Here is a 19,926-nt window from a genome sequence, read left to right as displayed (position 1 = left end):
AAACAACAGAAACAAGAGTTTGGGGGCCAGATTTTTAAACGGGGTCTGTAAAATTGCGTTCAAAATACCAGTATTTCCATAATACTACTTTCTGTAGGACCTTTCATCCAAGGAAGTGAAAGTACTTTAACATAAGAATTAATCTTCATGATAAGCTGTGAGGCAGTTATCCTCATTTTACAGATGGAGACACTGTGGCACACAGGTTTTAAGTGACATGTCCAAGGTCATACAAGAAATCAGTGGCAAGGACAGAAATAAAACCCCAACTCCTAGCCTTTGCTCTAACCACAAGATTATCCTTCCAAAATAGCAGGATGAACAGTTACTTAGTTTTCATGAGCAAACTCAGGATATGGTGCAGACAAAATTGCACAACAGACCTAGCTCAGTTTCTAAAACCACTTGTAACATTTGGTTCTCTATGTTATGGCTGACATCATCCTTCAAGTGACTTCTAGTTTGGTACATAACTTCTTATAGAGACTCCTGCAATCCCTAGGTATAGTGCAACCAGCTAAGATGGCTCCTTTCCCCAACCCTGCACAAAATGGTCTTTGAATACTCACTTTGCTTCCTCCTCTAGATAATCTTTCTATCACAACTATATGAGACTACATTATGCAGGCTGCCCAACAGGCTCCCCCAACATCTGTTATGTGCCGGGCCAGATGATGAGCCCTGAATGCAGCTGCAATTCTGCCAACTCCTCCCACATAGCAGAGGATGGAAAATGATCCATACTGAACTCAAATAAATAGATATTTAACCCTCAGCAGCAGCACTGTAATACATTTCTTGCCATAAAATAATTGCCTCTCAGTAGGTCATGGATGATCACCACATGCTTTATATCATTAGCCACCGCAAAGAGCTTGATTCCTGTTCCTGGCATCTTCATTAAGTGTTTCTAGAATTTTCAATCAATCAATCTGTTTCTCCAGCTGCCATTGGTACTGAGACTCCTCACACTGGGCCTCTTCTTGATAGTACACTCTCCCTCTGCTCTTCATTTTAACTCTATCTCACTGGCTATTTGACATATACATGTAGTTTCTTTTTCCTCCTCAAAAAAACTGTTTACTCTTGCCACTGCTAGTTTCCAAGACACTGATTGTAACACAAGATAAAAGGAACCCCATGCTGTCTGCCCTTGGTCATTATTTTCTAGTTTATGAAAACAACAAGGAGTCCGGTGGCACCTTAAAGACTAACAGGTTTATTTGAGCATAAGCTTTCATGGGTAAAAACCTCACTTCTTCAGATGCATGGAGTGAAAGTTACAGATGCAGACATAAATATACTGACACATGAAGAGAAGGGAGTTACCTCACAAGTGGAGAACCAGTGTTGACAGGGCCAATTTGATCAGGGTGGATGTAGTCCACTCCCAATAATAGATGAGGAGGTGACAATTCCAGGAGAGGCAAAGCTGCTTTTGTAATGAGCCAGCCACTCTCAGTCCCTATTCAAGCCCAAATTAATGGTGTTAAATATGCAAATGAATTTTAGTTCTGCTGTTTCTCTTTGAAGTCTGTTTCTGAAGGTTTTTTTGTTCAAGTATAGCTACTTTATATCTGTTATAGAATGTCCAAGAAGATTGAAGTGTTCTCCTACTGGCTTTTGTGTGTTACCATTCCTGGTGTCCGATTTGTGTCCATTTATTCTTTTACGTAGGAACCGTCCGGTTTGGCCAATGTACATGGTGGCAGAGGGGCATTGCTGGCACATGATGGCATATATAACCTCTGATGGCATATATGATCCTTCTCTTTATGTGTCAGTATAATAATGCCTGCATCTGTAATTTTCACTCCATGCATCTGAGGAAGTGGGTTCTAGCCCACGAAAGCTTATGCCCAAATAAATCTGTTAGTCTTTAAGGTGCCACCGGATTCCTTGTTGTTTTTGTGGATACAGACTGACATGGCTACCCCCCGATACTTTCTAGTTTATGAATTTTCTAGTTGTTTGAGAGGGGGAGTTTACGGTTTTAATAATCTATTTAACTGGTGTTTAAAAAATGATTTATGGAGTGGTTGGTTTACGGCCTCTGCACCTTCCTGTAATTTCCAGACAATACTACTATGGAATTTGTTGTAAAATATGCATGAAAGAATACATGATAGGGTATCTGGTCACAATATACAGATGCCTTGAAACACAGTTTGCCAAAGTGTACCCACCGGAATTCTGCAATGTAGCCGGCAGCTGCTTCATCTTCAAAGCCTGCCAGATTGCTTGGATTAATATGGAATACTGTACATTGGGACCTGTAGTTTCTGTGGGTAGCACTTCCATTTTAAAGATGAGAGAGGCTGCATTCTGCTACATTCTGTATGAATTGGGTGTTACCCTTGGGTTCTTGGCCAATGTGACCCTAAATTAGTGCTCCTGGCTTAAGAGCATTAGGAGCCATTACTTGCATCACCTTTCCATGATAAACCACTGTTGCCAAGGGTTTAGAATTCAGCTGTAAAAATTCCATCCAACTGGAACTCGCCTTTCAAAGTCTAAGTCTGGTATGAGAGAAAGGTTTGGGATTTCAGCCCAGGAGCAAGCAGAGAAATCTCTCTGTCACGCATGTTGGTGGTTTAACTCATTTCTTTGCACACTGCTATTCCAGAATGTTGAAGACAGCACAGAATTGTCAGCCTTAAAATGGTACCAAGGAGAATTTAAAACTACTGTGGAGATTTTGTGCCCCAGCAGGGGAGTTGGTGCAATTCTTCAGTGCAAGGGATGGGGAGGAGTTTGGAAGGTGGGGTGAGGAAGGGGCAGGCCAGGGAGATGAGAGGTGAATGTGATTTCAAGCAGCAACCTCAAAACCATTAAAATGATTCAGTACAAAATTCTGTAGATTAATTAGCAAAAGCTTGAATATTAATTCAGTGAAATATATAAAGCAGTAATCCTGCAAACCATGTAGTATAACATCACTTTCTATTCACCACACCCATCACTGACAAAGAAATTAAACTACAGGGCAGGTACCCAAATATTTATGGAGCTTATACTCACAGGATTTTTGAACTGAACAACAAAGCCATCAACTGTAGTAAATGGTTGGAGTAACAATTAGTACAGTAGCTACACTAATAGCATGCAACAGGCTATTTGTTAACTGATGCTAACCAAACCTGGGTTCTGTCCTACATAGAAGTTTCAGCATCTGCACCAGCAAAGTCTGATTAAATTTGATCCCACGTGTTGTACAGTCTGTGTCTCAAAATATACATGTTTTGTCATAAAAAGTTATCCTAACTTTATCCTTGCCGGACAAGGAATTGCTGTCATCACATCTGTATCAATAACATCCTTTTAAATATCATTAAAGGCATTTCTCCTTGTGTGTGCCTGGCTGAGGTCTTGTATTGTATTCTTGTATTCTCACTGACATGTCCCTGCAAACAGAATCCAGTCTCACTCTCTGAACTCTGATAATATAGTGATCAGACTGCTCTCCACTTCAGTTCTTTTCTGAGTCCCTCTTCATTTTACATAGTAACACCATTTTACATATGTTTCCTTGGCCCAGGATTTCAGTGCAGTCTGTCTAACGTTCTGATTATGCCCATCCAGCTGATCTCTAATCAGCCAGTTCCATTATATCCTTGAGATATGGCATCCCCATGATTTATATGCTCCTAGCTGACCTGATTTTCTAGATTTCCACCCTCCCTTCAGCAGCCATTCCTTGCTTCAACAGTGTTGTCTTAGAACAGCAAAGTTAGAAGTGATTTTGTCCTGGGAATGAGCTTTCTTCTTCAGGTGCCAGTCTTTTCTTCCCCGTGAACTGAATTTTCTGTTCAAGTTTATTCACAGTTAGGGCCTGAACCTCTAAAGTGCTGAGCTCTTCCTGGACCAGATTCTGCCTCCTTTACTCATGTTGAGTAGTACCATGCTATGTGAACAGTCCTTTTGAAATCAAGTACTACACAACACAGTTCTAGGTGACACACTCAGGTGTCCTAATTTATGCCAACCACAATCGACTCTCACTGTAGCCAGTGGAAGTGGAGGGTGCTTAGCACTTTACAGGAGCCAATCATCATCTTGCATGCTGGGCTCTGGGTAGCTTAACCTTTGTTTCAAAAGCCTGAAAGCGCTCATTCAGTGTAGGCTGCATTTTGTCCAGTTCAGTATTTTGTTTCTCAGCAATTCCCTTATTAAACTTGCAAGGAGGGATATTGCAAAGAGATACTGTATGCAATGGATCTTCTTGTCATTAGACTGCTGTGGTGCATACGCTGAAGAAATCTGATTTTTCACTCTTCTGCCTATTTGAGGACTCAAATCTCACAACTTGCCAGGAGTTAAAAGACAGTTTGAATCTAAAAACCAAATAGGGGTTACACTTCAACTTGTTCGTAGGAACTCCTTGAAAAAGTGTTGATCTTGGTTGCCTGCCAAGCCCCATCTCATGTTGATATTCCTAGTTCAATTGTGGTGTTCAACAGTTTTTAGCTGTAGCAAGCTTCTTATATATTTCACTGCTTATCTGATTGGAGACTTGCAGATCAGACTACAAAATTCAGTCAGATTTTTGAAGCATCTAATTAATTGTTCATCTCCACAGCATACAGAGAACTACCACCAGTGTACATATGTTCCAAGAACAGCAGTGAAGGAAGTTTAGTTTAATAAACTAATAAATATATTTAAGAATGACCCTCTGGCATTAAAGTCTTAAACTGGTGCCAAGTAGAAAAGAAATCAAACGGGGGAATCCCTGCAGAAATTTGGCAGGTTTTTTGGATAAAACCAACAGGCATGTTCTGATTTGCGGGGGCAAGACTCATGCTTCAGGAAATAAAGTGATCATATGCAGGCGCTTCAGAAAGTGGGTTTTCTCCACATAGTCTTGTGTAACTGGCTAGGTGAATTACGCAGCAGTTTTGTCTTCTCCAGCATTACTGCAGGAGCACTGCTGAATTAGGCAGCCCACTGGTTCTGGTAAATGCTATATTTCTAATACTTGCTGGAGTTTGCTAAAATTTCCCACTGATTTCTACTATTCCCAGTCATAGTACTTGAAGGAGCCTCATATGGCTGGATAATATTCTGTGCCAGTTTTACGATACCTGGGCACTACCAGTTGTGCTGAAGATGAAGCCCTCATTTTCAACTGCTGGACTGTGCTCAGTGTGTATCTCAATTATTATTTACACTGTGTTTGGATATCAACATTGCTTTGATCTACAACTCTGATTATGCCTTCAGAGCACAAAATTGAGAGTTGCAGCAAGTTAGTGAATGACTCTACTTTTTCTGATGCAAAATATGCATGCAGAATATGCTGGCACCCTCCACCTATCATCCAGGCCTGCATGAAAATTGTCCCCGCATGGAAAGCTGCACGCAGTACTCCCCACCCTCTTTGTGAAGATGTGGGGCATTATATGGCCAGATAGCATGAAAAGGCTTTCAACTGCCTTTGTAAGTGGTAAGAATTTCCTAATGGGCTAACTGAATGGGTTCATGCAGTAAGTATGCTGCAGGTCAGCATCATATAGCAACTCTCCTGAACTGACTAACTCACAGAGTGTGTTCAGAAAAAAGGCAGCTGGAGGGAGAAAAAAAAAAGTTCACATTCTTTTAATTCAGACTGAATCCTTGAGGCTACAAAGTACACATGTCCAAGTTGGGGGCTACTTATCTTTCAAAATGGTAGAAGGGAACAATTCTTTGTGCAAAGCAGTTTAGTCCCCGTTCATTTCTTGGATAAAGCAATAAACAGAGAAAAACCTCAGTGACTTTCTGGCTAGCAAAAATAAATCCCACTCATCTTCATTTTTTGAGGATCAATTCTTTAAATGAAGAGTACAGGCTACCTGATTAGTCAGCATGATTCATTTACCCTTTTAGAAAATGTGACTTCTTAAATATTTGACTCCTCTAATGGATTCTGGACAAAATTTCCAAACTCGGCTGCCTAAAATAAGACACCAAAATCCCTACATAGGAACTTAATTCCATGGCCTGATTTTCAGACTTTTTATTCCCCTCTCCCACATGCCTCTTAACGAGGTCTCCATTCTAAAATATTGAGCATTATATTTAATAATTAAGACACAGAATGTAAAATACAAACTAAAATGTGCCTCATTCTCACCACTCCCTGTTCTGTTAAAAAAAAAAACATACCTTCTCCCACTTTGATGTAAATGTTTCTCGATATTTTGAGTTCAGTGAAAGATGTGACTGCTCCATATTCCTTTTGGGCCCACTGTAACAGATGTTCATTTCCCTGAGGGAAAGGCTTTTCCTCAGTTTCTGCTGCCAAGGAGAAATTTCCCTTCTCAAACTGAAGAACAGAACCTGGAGATACCTGATGGGAACAAAACCCTATTTTTAATTGGACACATTTACCTAGGACAGAAGTATATTTTTTTAAAAAAAGCCATTTAATCTGTCACACAGAAATCCGTTCATTGCAAGTGATGAAGTGACATTTGCATGTTTTAAAATCTGCTTAACAGACAGTTTTTTAACACTGTTTAGACCACATATAATCATTTTAAATATCACATGATCAGAAAGAACACAAGGTCATGCTTGTCCAGGTTAGCCGAAGATAATGACTGAAAGCCTCACCAGATGAGAATACCTTATTAAATAAAAACTCATATTGTTGCTTTCTTAACAGGAGCCTGTGTCTGGAGGCTTGAAATATCTGGTCCAAAATGTAAGAGCAACCATACACCTTTAGAAAGGAGTTGAAAAATACACTACACTATGAGGCCCTGATGGGCAACCTAACACCTCACTCATAACTTTAAAAATAATGAAAACTGAGGAATAGTGCATGTCACTATAATGAGGATATGTGCAAAAGCCTTGGGATATTCAAATATGTCGGCTGCAGAAGCAGAACAGAGTGAAATGAAGAATGAGAGCCGAATAATTCTTAGTTGTGTCATGGTAAGTCCAAGCAACTCCATGGACTTTGGTGGAGCAACAATGGAGTCAATCTGCAGCAGGTGAGATCAGAGGGCCAGACTGGCCCCTGCATTGGGCTGATTTCTGTCATACTGGTGGTGAAAAGCAGCCCTAAAGCAAGCATTACTAGCCCAAGGAAGATCATCCCAGTCTCAGGGGATCGTCTGGTGGCACCGAACTGGCATTACAACTCCTATGACATCCTCTTCCCTGCAGCTGGTGTATGGGACAATTCCCTGCACCCTGGCAACTCCTGGCTGTCATATTGATCCTTTGGGGCTGGCCACTGACAGCTAGGGTAATTTAGAGCATCTGTAGATGGTTCTAATGTACATCTTCGAACTGGATCAGTGCACAGTGGGCTCAGGATTCGAGGAGCTCAAAGGCAGCTAAAAATCATCAATCCTAGACTGTATTTTGTGCTTGTTCAATGTGACTGATAATTATGGCCTGATATCTGCTCCACATGGTCTACCAATGTTGGTCCTTCAAGTCCTGGTTTCAGCAGAGACTATCCAGTCAAGTCTAATGAGAACATGGGGGGGAAGGGGGGCGGAGAAGAGATACAGGAAGATAGATAACTTTTTGTTGTGATATCTCAGTGCAAAAAGGATTACAACCTAGAAAATTTCCTTCTGTGAGAAAGCACGAAACTCTCTGATGCTGGAGCAGAGCAAAGCAATGATAAGGGGAGACAGAGATATTTAAGATTTCTTCAGACTGTATATTTTCCATAGCAGTATGAAAAATGTTTGAAAGAATATACTACTCAAGTCCTGCATGTACCCCAGATAATTAAATCAATGGGCCATTGGTCCAAATAACCTGTTCTGAACAAATTAGAAAACATTTTCCTGACTTCATCCCAGAAGGCCTAGACATATCTTATAACCACACTGGATGTGCATAAAGCTGAGCTGCAATTACATTTAAACAAAGATTTAGGTGGTGGCAGTATGATCAGGCCCCAGCCTGAGAGGGAGATGGTGACTCCAGAAGTCTCCTCACTGCTTTGAAGAAAGAGTACATTGCAACAGGTCTACCACAGTCTATCACACACTCTGGTGCTGAAGAGTGTGTTGGTGGGAATAGGAGGTGTAGAGTCTTGACTCCACCCCCTACCCATCCACCATGCATGATTGGGGGAGGGGGTAACATAGCTGCTGTGCAAAGCTGGAAATGGCAGTATGATGTTGCAGTGCAAGGGAGAAAGGGGGTGTATCATGCACTTTTCTCACTTACACAAACAAGCAAAACAGGCCACACTACTTCTCCAAGAGAACAGATATTTGTTCATATTTCTGCAACGTGAACATCTTTTTACTGCAATTCATCCTGCACTCTTCTTTTGATGGACTGAACATGCAGTCTGGTTTTGAACTGCAAGTCTAATGCGACTTTAAGCATTACAATCAGAGCAATGAATAAAACATCATAATCTCTGCTCTATCCTGCACATTATTTATGCACATGCTTCTCCAGAATAATAGCCATTTACATCTGTCTAGCTTTATAAACAACAAAATACAACAATGAGCTCATTCAAAGGAATAAACTAAAATCGGTTATTTTTATATTAAACATCCATCATTGCAAACCAACAGCAACTCGTTATTAACTTTGCTAGAACCATTATTAAAAGTACCAGTTTGGGACACTGTAAACCAACCTGCTTAGCAAATACAAATGCTCATCAAAGTGGAGAAACAGCTTGTATGTTCTAGCATGTTAAACTCTTCTAAAGTTCTTTCCTACATCCATTGATATTTGTTAGTATTATCAATCATTTTTTGTGAGGACACACTGCACAGATCACATAAACTTCTCTTTTTTGAAGAGAGAAGACCCTTGAACTTCAGAGTTCATTTTGACCAGACCTGTCACAGAAAATAGCTTAGGAATCCTTTATCCCTTTGCCAGAATAGTTTTAAAATTTAGTCTAACATCTGTTTCAACTCTGGATGATCTTTATTTGTTGCTGTTCATATGATTATCATAAAACATTTTTCATAAAAAGGTTATATTCAGCACAACATAAGATACACGAGTTTAGCACATTTCTGAAGCAAGAAAGTAAACTCTGCATACCATAGGAAAAAACAGTGAGGGACCAAAACACTGTCTAAAATGTATTTGACAATTATGGCTTGATTTTCAAAGATGTTGGGCACCTGTATGTCCCCATTAAAGTCTGTCTACAGTAGGATAACCCCAGTTCTATGGTTTTGGGAAAAGGCAGCAACAAGGAGACATATCCTAAACAGAAAAGTACAATTTGTTAAAAGAATTAATCATGTTATAATGCAGATTTTGAAGTCTGCCTTAAATTGGAGCCAAACCAATTTCTGGAGAAATTCCAGTGTCCAAGATGCAGCTACACTATGGATTAATTTGACCCAACACATCTCTAAGGTATGTTCACATTGCATATTAAGGTATAATACAAGGTGCCTTACAAGTTTTAATCTAGCTACCACCGGTAACAATAGTAGTGATGACATGGTGGCAGAGGTTTAGTATGGACTAACAATCCAAGTACGAGCCTGCTGGGCCACTGCGTGTTCACTGCAGCATACACATACCCTAAAATGTAATTAATTAGGCCCTACAAATATTTATGCACGTTCCTACCTTTACATATGTGAGTTAGTCCCATGGAACAATTCTTGTGCATATAGTCAAGCACATATATGTTTGCAGGATCAGGGCCTTGATCAGCTATGACTTTACACTAGAAGTCAATGGACACCAGTATACCACTGCACTTCCCACTATCAGCAATAAGATAAACCCTGAATTACCACAGTTATGCTACACAGTACTGAAGAAATGTGGGTCCTGATTGTCATTTAAACACTTGAAAATGCCGAGTGAAGGTGCCTTACTATAAATGAGCATCAGGCCTATGAGCTTTAAAGACTAGAGTGTCATGAAACATAATTCATCTGACAATAGAAAAACTTTGGGATCTTTGGATGGAAATGGTTATCTACTATTAATGACCGTAAGTTATTACATCATTTCAAATAAAATTTTAGTGCAGGCATGTTGTTCTGACATTTACTTATCTGATTCATTTTAAAGACACATTGAATGAGAACTTTCTATGCAGAGGAAGAAAGGATACTTTTGAACACTGAGCTGAAAAATATATTAATATGTGGTAGCTTACTGCAATGCACTTGTCATTCTATTTTCCATTTATGTTTCAACTGATCCCATGTCTGTTAACAGCATAGGTTTCCTCCTCAGAATTCGTTTGATTTTCTATTTGTTTGCGAATTAAAACTTTGAAACACTCTACAACATTCTTTGGCATGACAAATGTCTTCCTGTGGGAATGAAGCTGACAACAAGATCTAAGTAGGAACAAACTGAAGGACAGAAGGCAAAACAACTAGCAAATGTAAGGGTATATTATAGAATGTACATGTTAGATAGCTAATAAAACATCTTTAAATACATATTAAGCTTTTCATTCACTTTTTAAAAAATCATGCACAAGTTTGCATATGAAATTTTGGTCCCACTACCAGATTTGAAAAAGAAGAGCAGAACTCTGCTTTGTCTGCCAGTGCTGGGATTTTTACTACAAGGACTTAAGGCTAGGTTAAGTGAGCCAACCACATTATTTTTTTTGGACTGGGTTCAACAAACTCTTCCAAAAGAAAGAAAGAAAAAATCAACCATCACTTTGTTTCAACACCTGCCTTTGTACATTAACTACTTACCCTATAGAACCAATCTCTCGGAAAGCAGCCTTACTCCTTAAAGCACCCAGGACATGTAGGTGCACTGAAATTAAAAGTACCATCATTCAATCAAAGATATTTATAACGTTTATCTGAGTGCTACACAGCTCAATTGGTCGGCTAGCAACACACTGTGTCAGGCATGCTATTGTCCTCTCACTCCATCTCCTTCTTTATTTGCTGGCTTCATAGCCATGGGGTGGAAAAAGTATTCCCTTACACTCTTTCTTGCTGTTGCATTTGATGTGGTGATTTCTAATGCCCTCAGTACTGCTGTCACCATTTCTTCTCCTTTTGAATGCACTGAACATTCTCAGATGATGGAGTGAAGGGGAATTTCTCAAACTTGACACACTAAGTCTGGAAAACAGTGTGCAGGCCCAAAAGATACCGATGAGGGAAGTTACTAATCACAGAAGAGAAAGTATTTCTAAGGGCTATTCTGCCTTTCAAGTAAATGAGAACTGGGCAGCTACATCCCTTTCTCCATGAAATATTCTCATTCTCTCCCCCCCCCCCCAAAATATCCATTCTTGGGGCTTGGAGAGAATTTCTACAGAAAACAAAAACTATTTAGGAAGAGATATTGTCTTACTGCACACTCCTATCCAGCAGCAGCATATTGGTCACAGAGGGGAACTCGCACTGCAACAGGGATTTCCTTTGATTGTCCAGAGACAAAAAAAACATATGTCCCTGATTCTAAAGAAGATCCTGTATATGTCTCTTAAGAGAGCTATTCAGCCTTATAGAAAATGTGTCCTTGTAATGCTGCCAAGGTCCTTTTGTGCTTGACTTATTTTATGAGTGAGTGCTTATTATGCAAGTAATAGCGCCTCAGGGGCAATATTAACTTGAATGCCCCATTTTAAACAACTTCATAAATATTCCACTGGTGAATGAAAACAGTTTACACATTCAAGATGGTTCCTTCTGCCTCCACAGGTTAGCTATCTTCGCGGGAGATTATCTATATTAATCATATATAGCTAGCCATACATGTCACATTAATTTATCTGAATGCGTAACAATATTCAAAACTGACATGTTTAACTTACACAACTGAATGCACATAAAGATCAACAAACTAAATAAGCCTGTTAAAGGCTTCTGATAGAGTCTACTAGAATATTTCTAGGAACCATTTCAATTTAGTAGGAAGAAAAGAAGGCGAGAACTAAGATATAGACATGCAAGTCATTACAGCTGCCTGGTTTCCACTGAAATCGAGGACTAACACACACTGTAGTGATTTGTTATTTCTGCATTAATCACTAGGCTCCGTTAGTGGGATGCAGAAGCCTTCTCCCCACTTCTGCAAACTTCCACAGGCTACAGCACTAATTCCCTGTGGCACAGTAAACCTAGTCACTGAAGCAAGAGAAGAGGAGGAGGAGCCATGATGATACAAGGGAGGAAGATAACCCTGAATGCCAGCTCCACCCCTTCTAGTTTCTCACTGGAAGAAGGAGGTGGGCGAAACTGCCATCTGGGAACACATTTCACTCTTTGTACCAATATGGCTGCTCATCTTTACCTTCACGTCTTGGCTTAGTGTCAGGCCAAGGATGCATATATGGAGTGGTGGTCCTAAGAGTCAGGCTTCCTGTCACCTGGCATTAGCTGCGGGGTGGGACTTCCTATAAGAGGGAGCCTGCTTGACCAGTCATAGGAAGGGCAGGGACTTGAGGGGATACAGAGGTGGTGAGGGGATACAGGCAGGGGCTCTTCACACCAGCCATATGAAAAGGCCTGGATATAGTGTAAGGCAGGAGCTATAGTCTAAGAGGCTTGAAGAAATACTAGGCAGCAGGACCTAGGTTTTGGAAAGAACTGTTGAGCCCAGCAAGAGGCTGAAGTAACTGGAGTGGGAGAAAGCCATGTTTTGATTTAAGCTGACATTTGACGATATTGTTTTAATAAATTGATCCCAACGAGTGTAACTGGACTCAAAAGCAGCTGGATGCAGAGTCCTGGAAGGAAAACTGAGGCAGGATGCTAGATAGGGTAAAACCTCATTACACTCATGCTGAAGCATAGAGCAGCTTTTCCAAACAGGGAGGGCTCTAGGTTTTTTGCCACCCCAAGCAAAAAATTTGCCGCCCCAAGCTCAGAGCACAACTGCCCAAGCAGAAAAAAAAAAGGGTGGCCGGAATGCCACCCCTTGAAATGTGCCGCCCCAAGTACATGCTTGGTTTGCTGGTGCCTAGAGCCGGCCCTGTTTCCAAAGATTCCTGCCTGGCTCAAATCCAGAGAAAGTGATACACAATATAGCTGAAAGGTGTTTACATATTATAAAGTTCAGAACAATATTTTGGGATGTCACTGTAATACACAGATATGTTTGTCATGTACCTCATAATTGTGTAGCTTAGTCGAATTGCTGCCTCTCCTTTCTCGGATTCCTTTGTGAAACAATTTTAAAATGAAAAATCCAGTTATTTAAAGAAACACTAGTGGAGTTTTAGGCTTACATCTGATTTATTGTACTGTAAAATTTGATCTGATTTGGATAGTTCATCAGATTCTAAATATATATTTAACCTATCATTTTCCATCACCCCACCCCATAAATCCTTCATCTATTGCCCATAACTTTAAAAAAGCAACAGCATGAGTGGCCTGAGCTTCCACCTGATATGCATGAAAGTAGAGTAAAGATTCCAGTTTTGTAGCCCCGATAAAAACAATACTTAGTATTCTAAATTTGTCTATGTGACAAAAGTTCACAGAGCAATTTTCTGGCATGATAAAGCTCTACAGAAGTTACTGTACACTGAACACTATTTTTAATTATACCAGTGTATTATGCTGAAGTTATTTCAAAATATTTCTGTGGGAGACATTTGCCATGTAGAAAAGGGTAAAAAACTGGAAGGATGGGGAATTATTTTCAGGCTTCTGAGTGGAAAAACAATGGAGATTTAAAAAAACCTCTCAATCCAATATAAATTGTAAATGTCCTTTTAAATTATTCTAAGCACAATTTCCCGACACTGAAAATCAGCTGCATTCTCTTGCAGTCATGAAAGGTCACTATTTATACACATTTTATCACTAGTTATGTATTTCCTATCCTATCTCACTCTTCTTCTAGCAGAGCACTTTGCTTACATCTGCAGCTGTTTAACAAGTGATTGCAAATTTAGCCTCCTGATTTCCCGTTAAATACTAGGCACAGGAAAACAAATAGCACTTGTTTTTCAGTGAGTTTTGTCAATCATCCAAAATATAGTGCAAACCATACAACTGCCTGTGGTTTGGTGGCAGAGACCCAAAATATTTGAGCCATATTTTTTTGTCAAGTAAAGAGAGTAAACCAACTTTTGGCAGAAATAATGAGTACACAGCTTCCCTCCTTCCCCTTCAAAAATTCATAAATGTTTTTTAATTACTAAGCTTTATTCTGGAATTAATTTTTTTCACTACTATAAGTTTTTTTTTAAATGTCAAGCCTACAGATATAATACAGTTATTTGTTATTTTTTTAACTTGTTCCACCTTCCCCCAGACTCCATTTTACTAACTTTACTGACATGAGTAATCCCTTTAAAGTCATTAGGGTTGTTCACATGAGTAAAGTTACTCATTTGTATAAGTGCTTTCAGGGCTCATATCCGTTACTCACTAGGATTACTTAAGTACATACCCTTCAAAGTAAGGGTTGTAGGATCAGGTTCTTCATAAACAGTTATAAATAATTACACATGATGATTTCTGCCAGAAAGTCACGAAGGACTGAGTATAAATTTTCTATGGCAATTTAATTCTCATTTCTGCACTAAGATGTTTCACTTTCCTAGCAAAGGTGTTTATACCTTCAAGTCAGCGGGACTGCTAGGGGTACCCGCATGGCCCCACAGTATGCCAATACTTTTATGGCTGACTTAGAACAATGCTTCCTCAGCTCTCGTCCCCTAACGCCCCTACTCTACTTGCGCTACATTGATGACATCTTCATTGTCTGGACCCATGGGAAGGAGGCCCTTGAGGAATTCCACCAGGATTTCAACAATTCCCACCATCAACCTCAGCCTGGACCAGTCCACACAAGGGATCCACTTCCTAGACACTACAGTGCTAATAAGCGATGGTCACATAACCACCACCCTATACCGGAAATCTACTGACCTACATGCTTACCTACATGGCTACAGCTTTCATCCAGACCACATCACATGATCCATTGTCTACAGCCACGCTCTAAGATACAACCACCTTTGCTCCAATCCCTCAGACAAACACCTACAGGATCTCTACCAAGTGTTCTTAAAACTACAATATCCACTTGAAGTGAAGTGAAGAAACAGACAGAGCCAGAAGGGTACCCAGAAGTCACCTACTACAGGACAGACCCAACAAAGAAAGTAACAGAACGCCATTAGCCGTCACCTATAGCCCCCAACTAAAACCTCTCCAGCGCATCATCAAGGATCTACAACCAATCCAGAAGGACGATCCCTTACTCTCACAGACCTTGGGAGACAGGCCAGTCCTCGCTTACAGACAGCCCCACAACCTGAAGCAAATACTCACCAGCAACTACATACCACACAACAAAAACACTAACCCAGAAACCAAACCCTGCAACAAACCCCAGTGCCAAATCTGTCTGCATATCTATTCAAAGGACACCATCATAGGACCTAACCACATCAGCCACACCATCAGGGGCTCATTCACCTGCACATCTACCAATGTGATATATATGCCATCCTGTGCCAGCAATGCCCCTCTGCCATGTACATTGGCCAAACCGGACAGTCTCTACGCAAAAGAACAAATCTGACATCCGGAATTGTAACATTCAAAAACCAGTAGGAGAACACTTCAATCTCCCTGGTCACTCAATAACAGACTTAAAAGTGACAATTCGTGAACCAAAAAAACTTCAAACATGGACTCCAACTGAATTGTCTCATTAGACTGACTCCCCACTTGGTAAGGCAACTCCGATCTTTTCATGTACTCTGTATATATACCTGCTACTGTATTTTCCACTCCATGCATCTGATGAAGTGGGTTCTAGCCCACAAAAGCTTATGCTTAAATAAATGTGTTAGTCTCTAAGGTGCCACAAGGACTCCTCGTTGTTTTTGCTGATACAGACTAACACGGCTACCACTCTGAAACCTGTCTTCTGCATGGTGTTTTTGTTTGGTTGGTTTTTTTGCAAGCCTCCCCTCCACCCCCGAGCTGTAGCACAGGCAAGAAAAATCATGGAGCAGGTCCTCAAAGAATCAATCCTGAAGCACTTGCATGAGAGGAAAGTGATCAGGAACAGCCAGCATGGATTCACCAAGGGAAGGTCATGCCTGACTAATCTAATCGCCTTTTATGATGAGATTACTGGTTCTGTGGATGAAGGGAAAGCAGTGGATGTATTGTTTCTTGACTTTAGCAAAGCTTTTGACACGGTCTCCCATAGTATTCTTGTCAGCAAGTTAAGGAAGTATGGGCTGGATGAATGCACTATAAGGTGGGTAGAAAGCTGGCTAAATTGTCGGGCTCAACGGGTAGTGATCAATGGCTCCATGTCTAGTTGGCAGCCGGTATCAAGTGGAGTGCCCCAAGGGTCGGTCCTGGGGCCGGTTTTATTCAATATCTTCATAAATGATCTGGAGGATGGTGTGGATTGCACTCTCAGCAAATTTGCGGATGATACTAAACTGGGAGGAGTGGTAGATACACTGGAGGGGAGGGATAGGATACAGAAGGACCTAGACCAATTGGAAGATTGGGCCAAAAGGAATCTGATGAGGTTCAATAAGGATAAGTGCAGGGTCCTGCACTTAGGACGGAAGAACCCAATGCACAGCTACAGACTAGGGACCGAATGGCTAGGCAGCAGTTCTGCAGAAAAGGACCTAGGGGTGACAGTGGACGAGAAGCTGGATATGAGTCAGCAGTGTGCCCTTGTTGCCAAGAAGGCCAATGGCATTTTGGGATGTATAAGTAGGGGCATAGCGAGCAGATCGAGGGACGTGATCGTTCCCCTCTATTCGACATTGGTGAGGCCTCATCTGGAGTACTGTGTCCAGTTTTGGGCCCCACACTTCAAGAAGGATGTGGATAAATTGGAGAGAGTCCAGCGAAGGGCAACAAAAATGATTATGGGACTGGAACACATGAGTTATGAGGAGAGGCTGAGGGAGCTGGGATTGTTTAGCCTGCAGAAGAGAAGAATGAGGGGGGATTTGATAGCTGCTTTCAACTACCTGAAAGGGGGTTCCAAAGAGGATGGCTCTAGACTGTTTTCAATGGTAGCAGATGACAGAACGAGGAGTAATGGTCTAAAGTTGCAGTGGGGGAGGTTTAGATTGGATATTAGGAAAAACTTTTTCACTAAGAGGGTGGTGAAACACTGGAATGCGTTACCTAGGGAGGTGGTAGAATCTCCTTCCTTAGAGGTTTTTAAGGTCAGGCTTGACAAAGCCCTGGCTGGGATGATTTAACTGGGAATTGGTCCTGCTTTGAGCAGGGGGTTGGACTAGATGACCTTCTGGGGTCCCTTCCAACCCTGATATTCTATGATTCTAAGATGTTTTCTACAGGTTTGGGGAGCTGTTTTTATAAATTTTCAGGCATCAGAATCTAGTTATATCAATTGCAATACTCAATTCTGACCTATAGAATCCTGATAGTCTGACCCAGAGTCTCTTGAGCAGAGAGCTGCCAAACTGTATGGTGTTTCTATGATGTGTAAAAATATCCAGTCAGGACCAAATACATTTCATCCTGTGACCTAATTGAGGATTTTAACTTGCATCTCCAGAGTAAAGTGAGTGCACCCATTCTACAATGCAACCCTTTTTGCAATGCATCAGAGGACTTCAAAATACCTAATACCCATAAATCTACTTTTGGAATAAATAAAGCAAATCAGTTAAGATTTTTCTTCTCATACAAATCTCAACTATTTCCCCACTGCTACTAAATTAACCAGTTAGTGCAGTCCTAACTCATGTCCTAACCAAGCGTTTGAAAATAAAGTCTACCTAATGTTCAGTGCAATTTTGTTCACCATGCAAATAAAAAATAAATAAAACCATTTAGTCATCATGCATTCACTTTTTTGTGACTCATATACAGAAATTCATCATTTGACTCACTGCCCACAACTTCAATACTCTTGATCATGCTGCTGTTTCCTAGGTAGCCAGCACAGCTTCAGACAGAGCACACTGTCAGCAGAAACCAGGCCCCAGAAATCTCACCCTTCAAAATACTTTTTGAAAAAAAAAACACAAAAGAAATTATTACTAAGAAATAGTGTAGTAAAAACAAACTAAAACAGTGGGAGTAAGATGAAATTAGCCCATTTAACCTTTTGTACAGCACTATGTACAGAGACTACAATACTGCAATCCTTATTGGGTCACTTTTGAGGATGGGGATTACAGTATTTATGTTGACTTCACCTCTTATGAGTTACTGATCCCATCTTTCTCGTTACAATGAGGACACCACTGGGCTAAATTTTCCTGTGACTTGTTTACCATGTAACTCCATTCATTTCAACAGTGTTGCCCAGGTTGTGAGTTGCTACTGTTTGCTAGATGCCAGCAATTGAATCTCAGTGATGTCCAAGACAATGCAGAGTGGGTCCAAAATTTGCATCTAAATGACCATAATTTTTTATGGATACAATATAATATAATAATATACTGATAGAATAATAATATTTAGCTCTTAAATGCAACTTTCTATCCAAGATCCCAACACATTTTGTCAAGGTCGGTAAGTAATATAATCCTAAATTTACAGATGGGGGAATGAGGCAGAAAGAGATGAGGTGACTTGAGGAAGATTACACAATAAATCACTGGATGAGTGGGAAACTTCTTACTCTCAGTCCAGTGCCCTGTTCATAGTACAACACTATTTTCCTATTTATAACACTACAACTCTATGGGTATGTCTACACTACGAAATTAGGTTGAATTTATAGAAGTCGGTTTTTTAGAAATCGGTTTTATATATTCGAGTGTGTGTGTCCCCACAGAAAATGCTCTAAGTGCATTAACTCGGCGGAGTGCTTCCACAGTACTGAGGCTAGAGTAGACTTCCAGAGCGTTGCACTGTGGGTAGCTATCCCACAGTTCCCGCAGTCTCCGCTGCCCATTGGAATTCTGGGTTGAGATCCCAATGCCTGATGGGGCTAAAACATTGTCGCGGGTGGTTCTGGGTACATATCGTCAGGCCCCCGTTCCTTCCCTCCCTCCGTGAAAGCAAGGGCAGACAATCGTTTTGTGCCTTTTTTCCTGAGTTACCTGTGCAGATGCAAGCATGGAGCCCGCTCAGCTCACTGTCATCGTATGTCTCCTGGGTGCTGGCAGACGCGGTACTGCATTGCTACACAGCAGCAGCAACCCATTGTCTTGTGGCAGCAGACGGTGCAATAGGACTGGTAGCCGTCATCGTCATGTCCGAGGTGCTCCTGGTCACGTGTGTGAGGTCTATCAGGAGTGCCTTGGCAGACATGGGCGTAGGGACTAAATTTGGAGTGACTTGATCAAGTCATTCTCTTTAGTCCTGCAGTCAGTCCTATTGAACCATCTTATGGTGAGCAGGCAGGTGATACAGATTGCTAGCAGTCCTATTGCATCATCTTCTGCCAGGCAGGCAAGAGAGGAGGATGGCTAGCAGTCCTATTGTACCATCTTCTGCCGAGCAGCCATGAGATGTGGATGGCATGCAGTCCTTCTGCACCGTCTACTGCTAGCCAAAGATGTAAAAGATAGATGGAGTGTATCAAAACAAGGAATAGACCCAGATTTGTTTTGTACTCAAATGCAAACACTTCCCCCCCCCCGTCCCCCGTTTAGGGGACTCATTCCTCTAGGTCACACTGCAGTCACTCACAGAGAAGGTGCAGCGAGGTAAATCTAGCCATGTATCAATCAGAGGCCAGACTAACCTCCTTGTTCCTATAAGAACAATAACTTAGGTGCATCATTTCTTATTGGAACCCTCCGTGAAGTCCTGCCTGAAATACTCCTTGATGTAAAGCCACCTCCTTTGATGATTTTAGCTCCCTGTAAGCCAACCCTGTAAGCCGTGTCGTCAGTCGCCCCTCCCTGCGTCAGAGCAACGGCAGACAATCGTGCATCTGAGTTGAGAGTGCTGTCCAGAGCAGTCACAATGGAGCACTCTGGGATAGCTCTCGGAGGCCAATACCGTCGAATTGTGTCTACAGTACCCCAAATTCGACCCGGCAAGGCCGATTTAA

At 41.1% G+C, this 19,926-nt stretch overlaps 1 protein-coding gene across 7 annotated transcripts in view; it reads right to left on the bottom strand.

Annotated features, from left to right (window-relative positions):
- The window catches only part of TGFBR3 (transforming growth factor beta receptor 3), a 179,190-nt gene that overhangs the window by 44,674 nt on the left and 114,590 nt on the right, over window positions 1-19,926 (bottom strand). For all 7 annotated transcript variants that reach the window (XM_084637452.1, XM_084637454.1, XM_084637455.1 and 4 more), the window contains one exon: window positions 6,148-6,331. In XM_084637452.1, coding sequence (XP_084493578.1) covers window positions 6,148-6,331 — 184 coding nt within the window. The remainder of the gene's footprint in view (window positions 1-6,147; window positions 6,332-19,926) is intronic.

The sequence above is a fragment of the Lepidochelys olivacea genome (assembly GCF_965140295.1).
Source record: "Lepidochelys olivacea isolate rLepOli2 genome assembly, chromosome: 8".
In the NCBI taxonomy this organism is placed as follows: domain Eukaryota; kingdom Metazoa; phylum Chordata; order Testudines; family Cheloniidae; genus Lepidochelys; species Lepidochelys olivacea.
The sequence above is the reverse complement of the archived record's forward strand: the minus strand, read 5'-3'. Positions and strand labels throughout refer to the sequence as shown.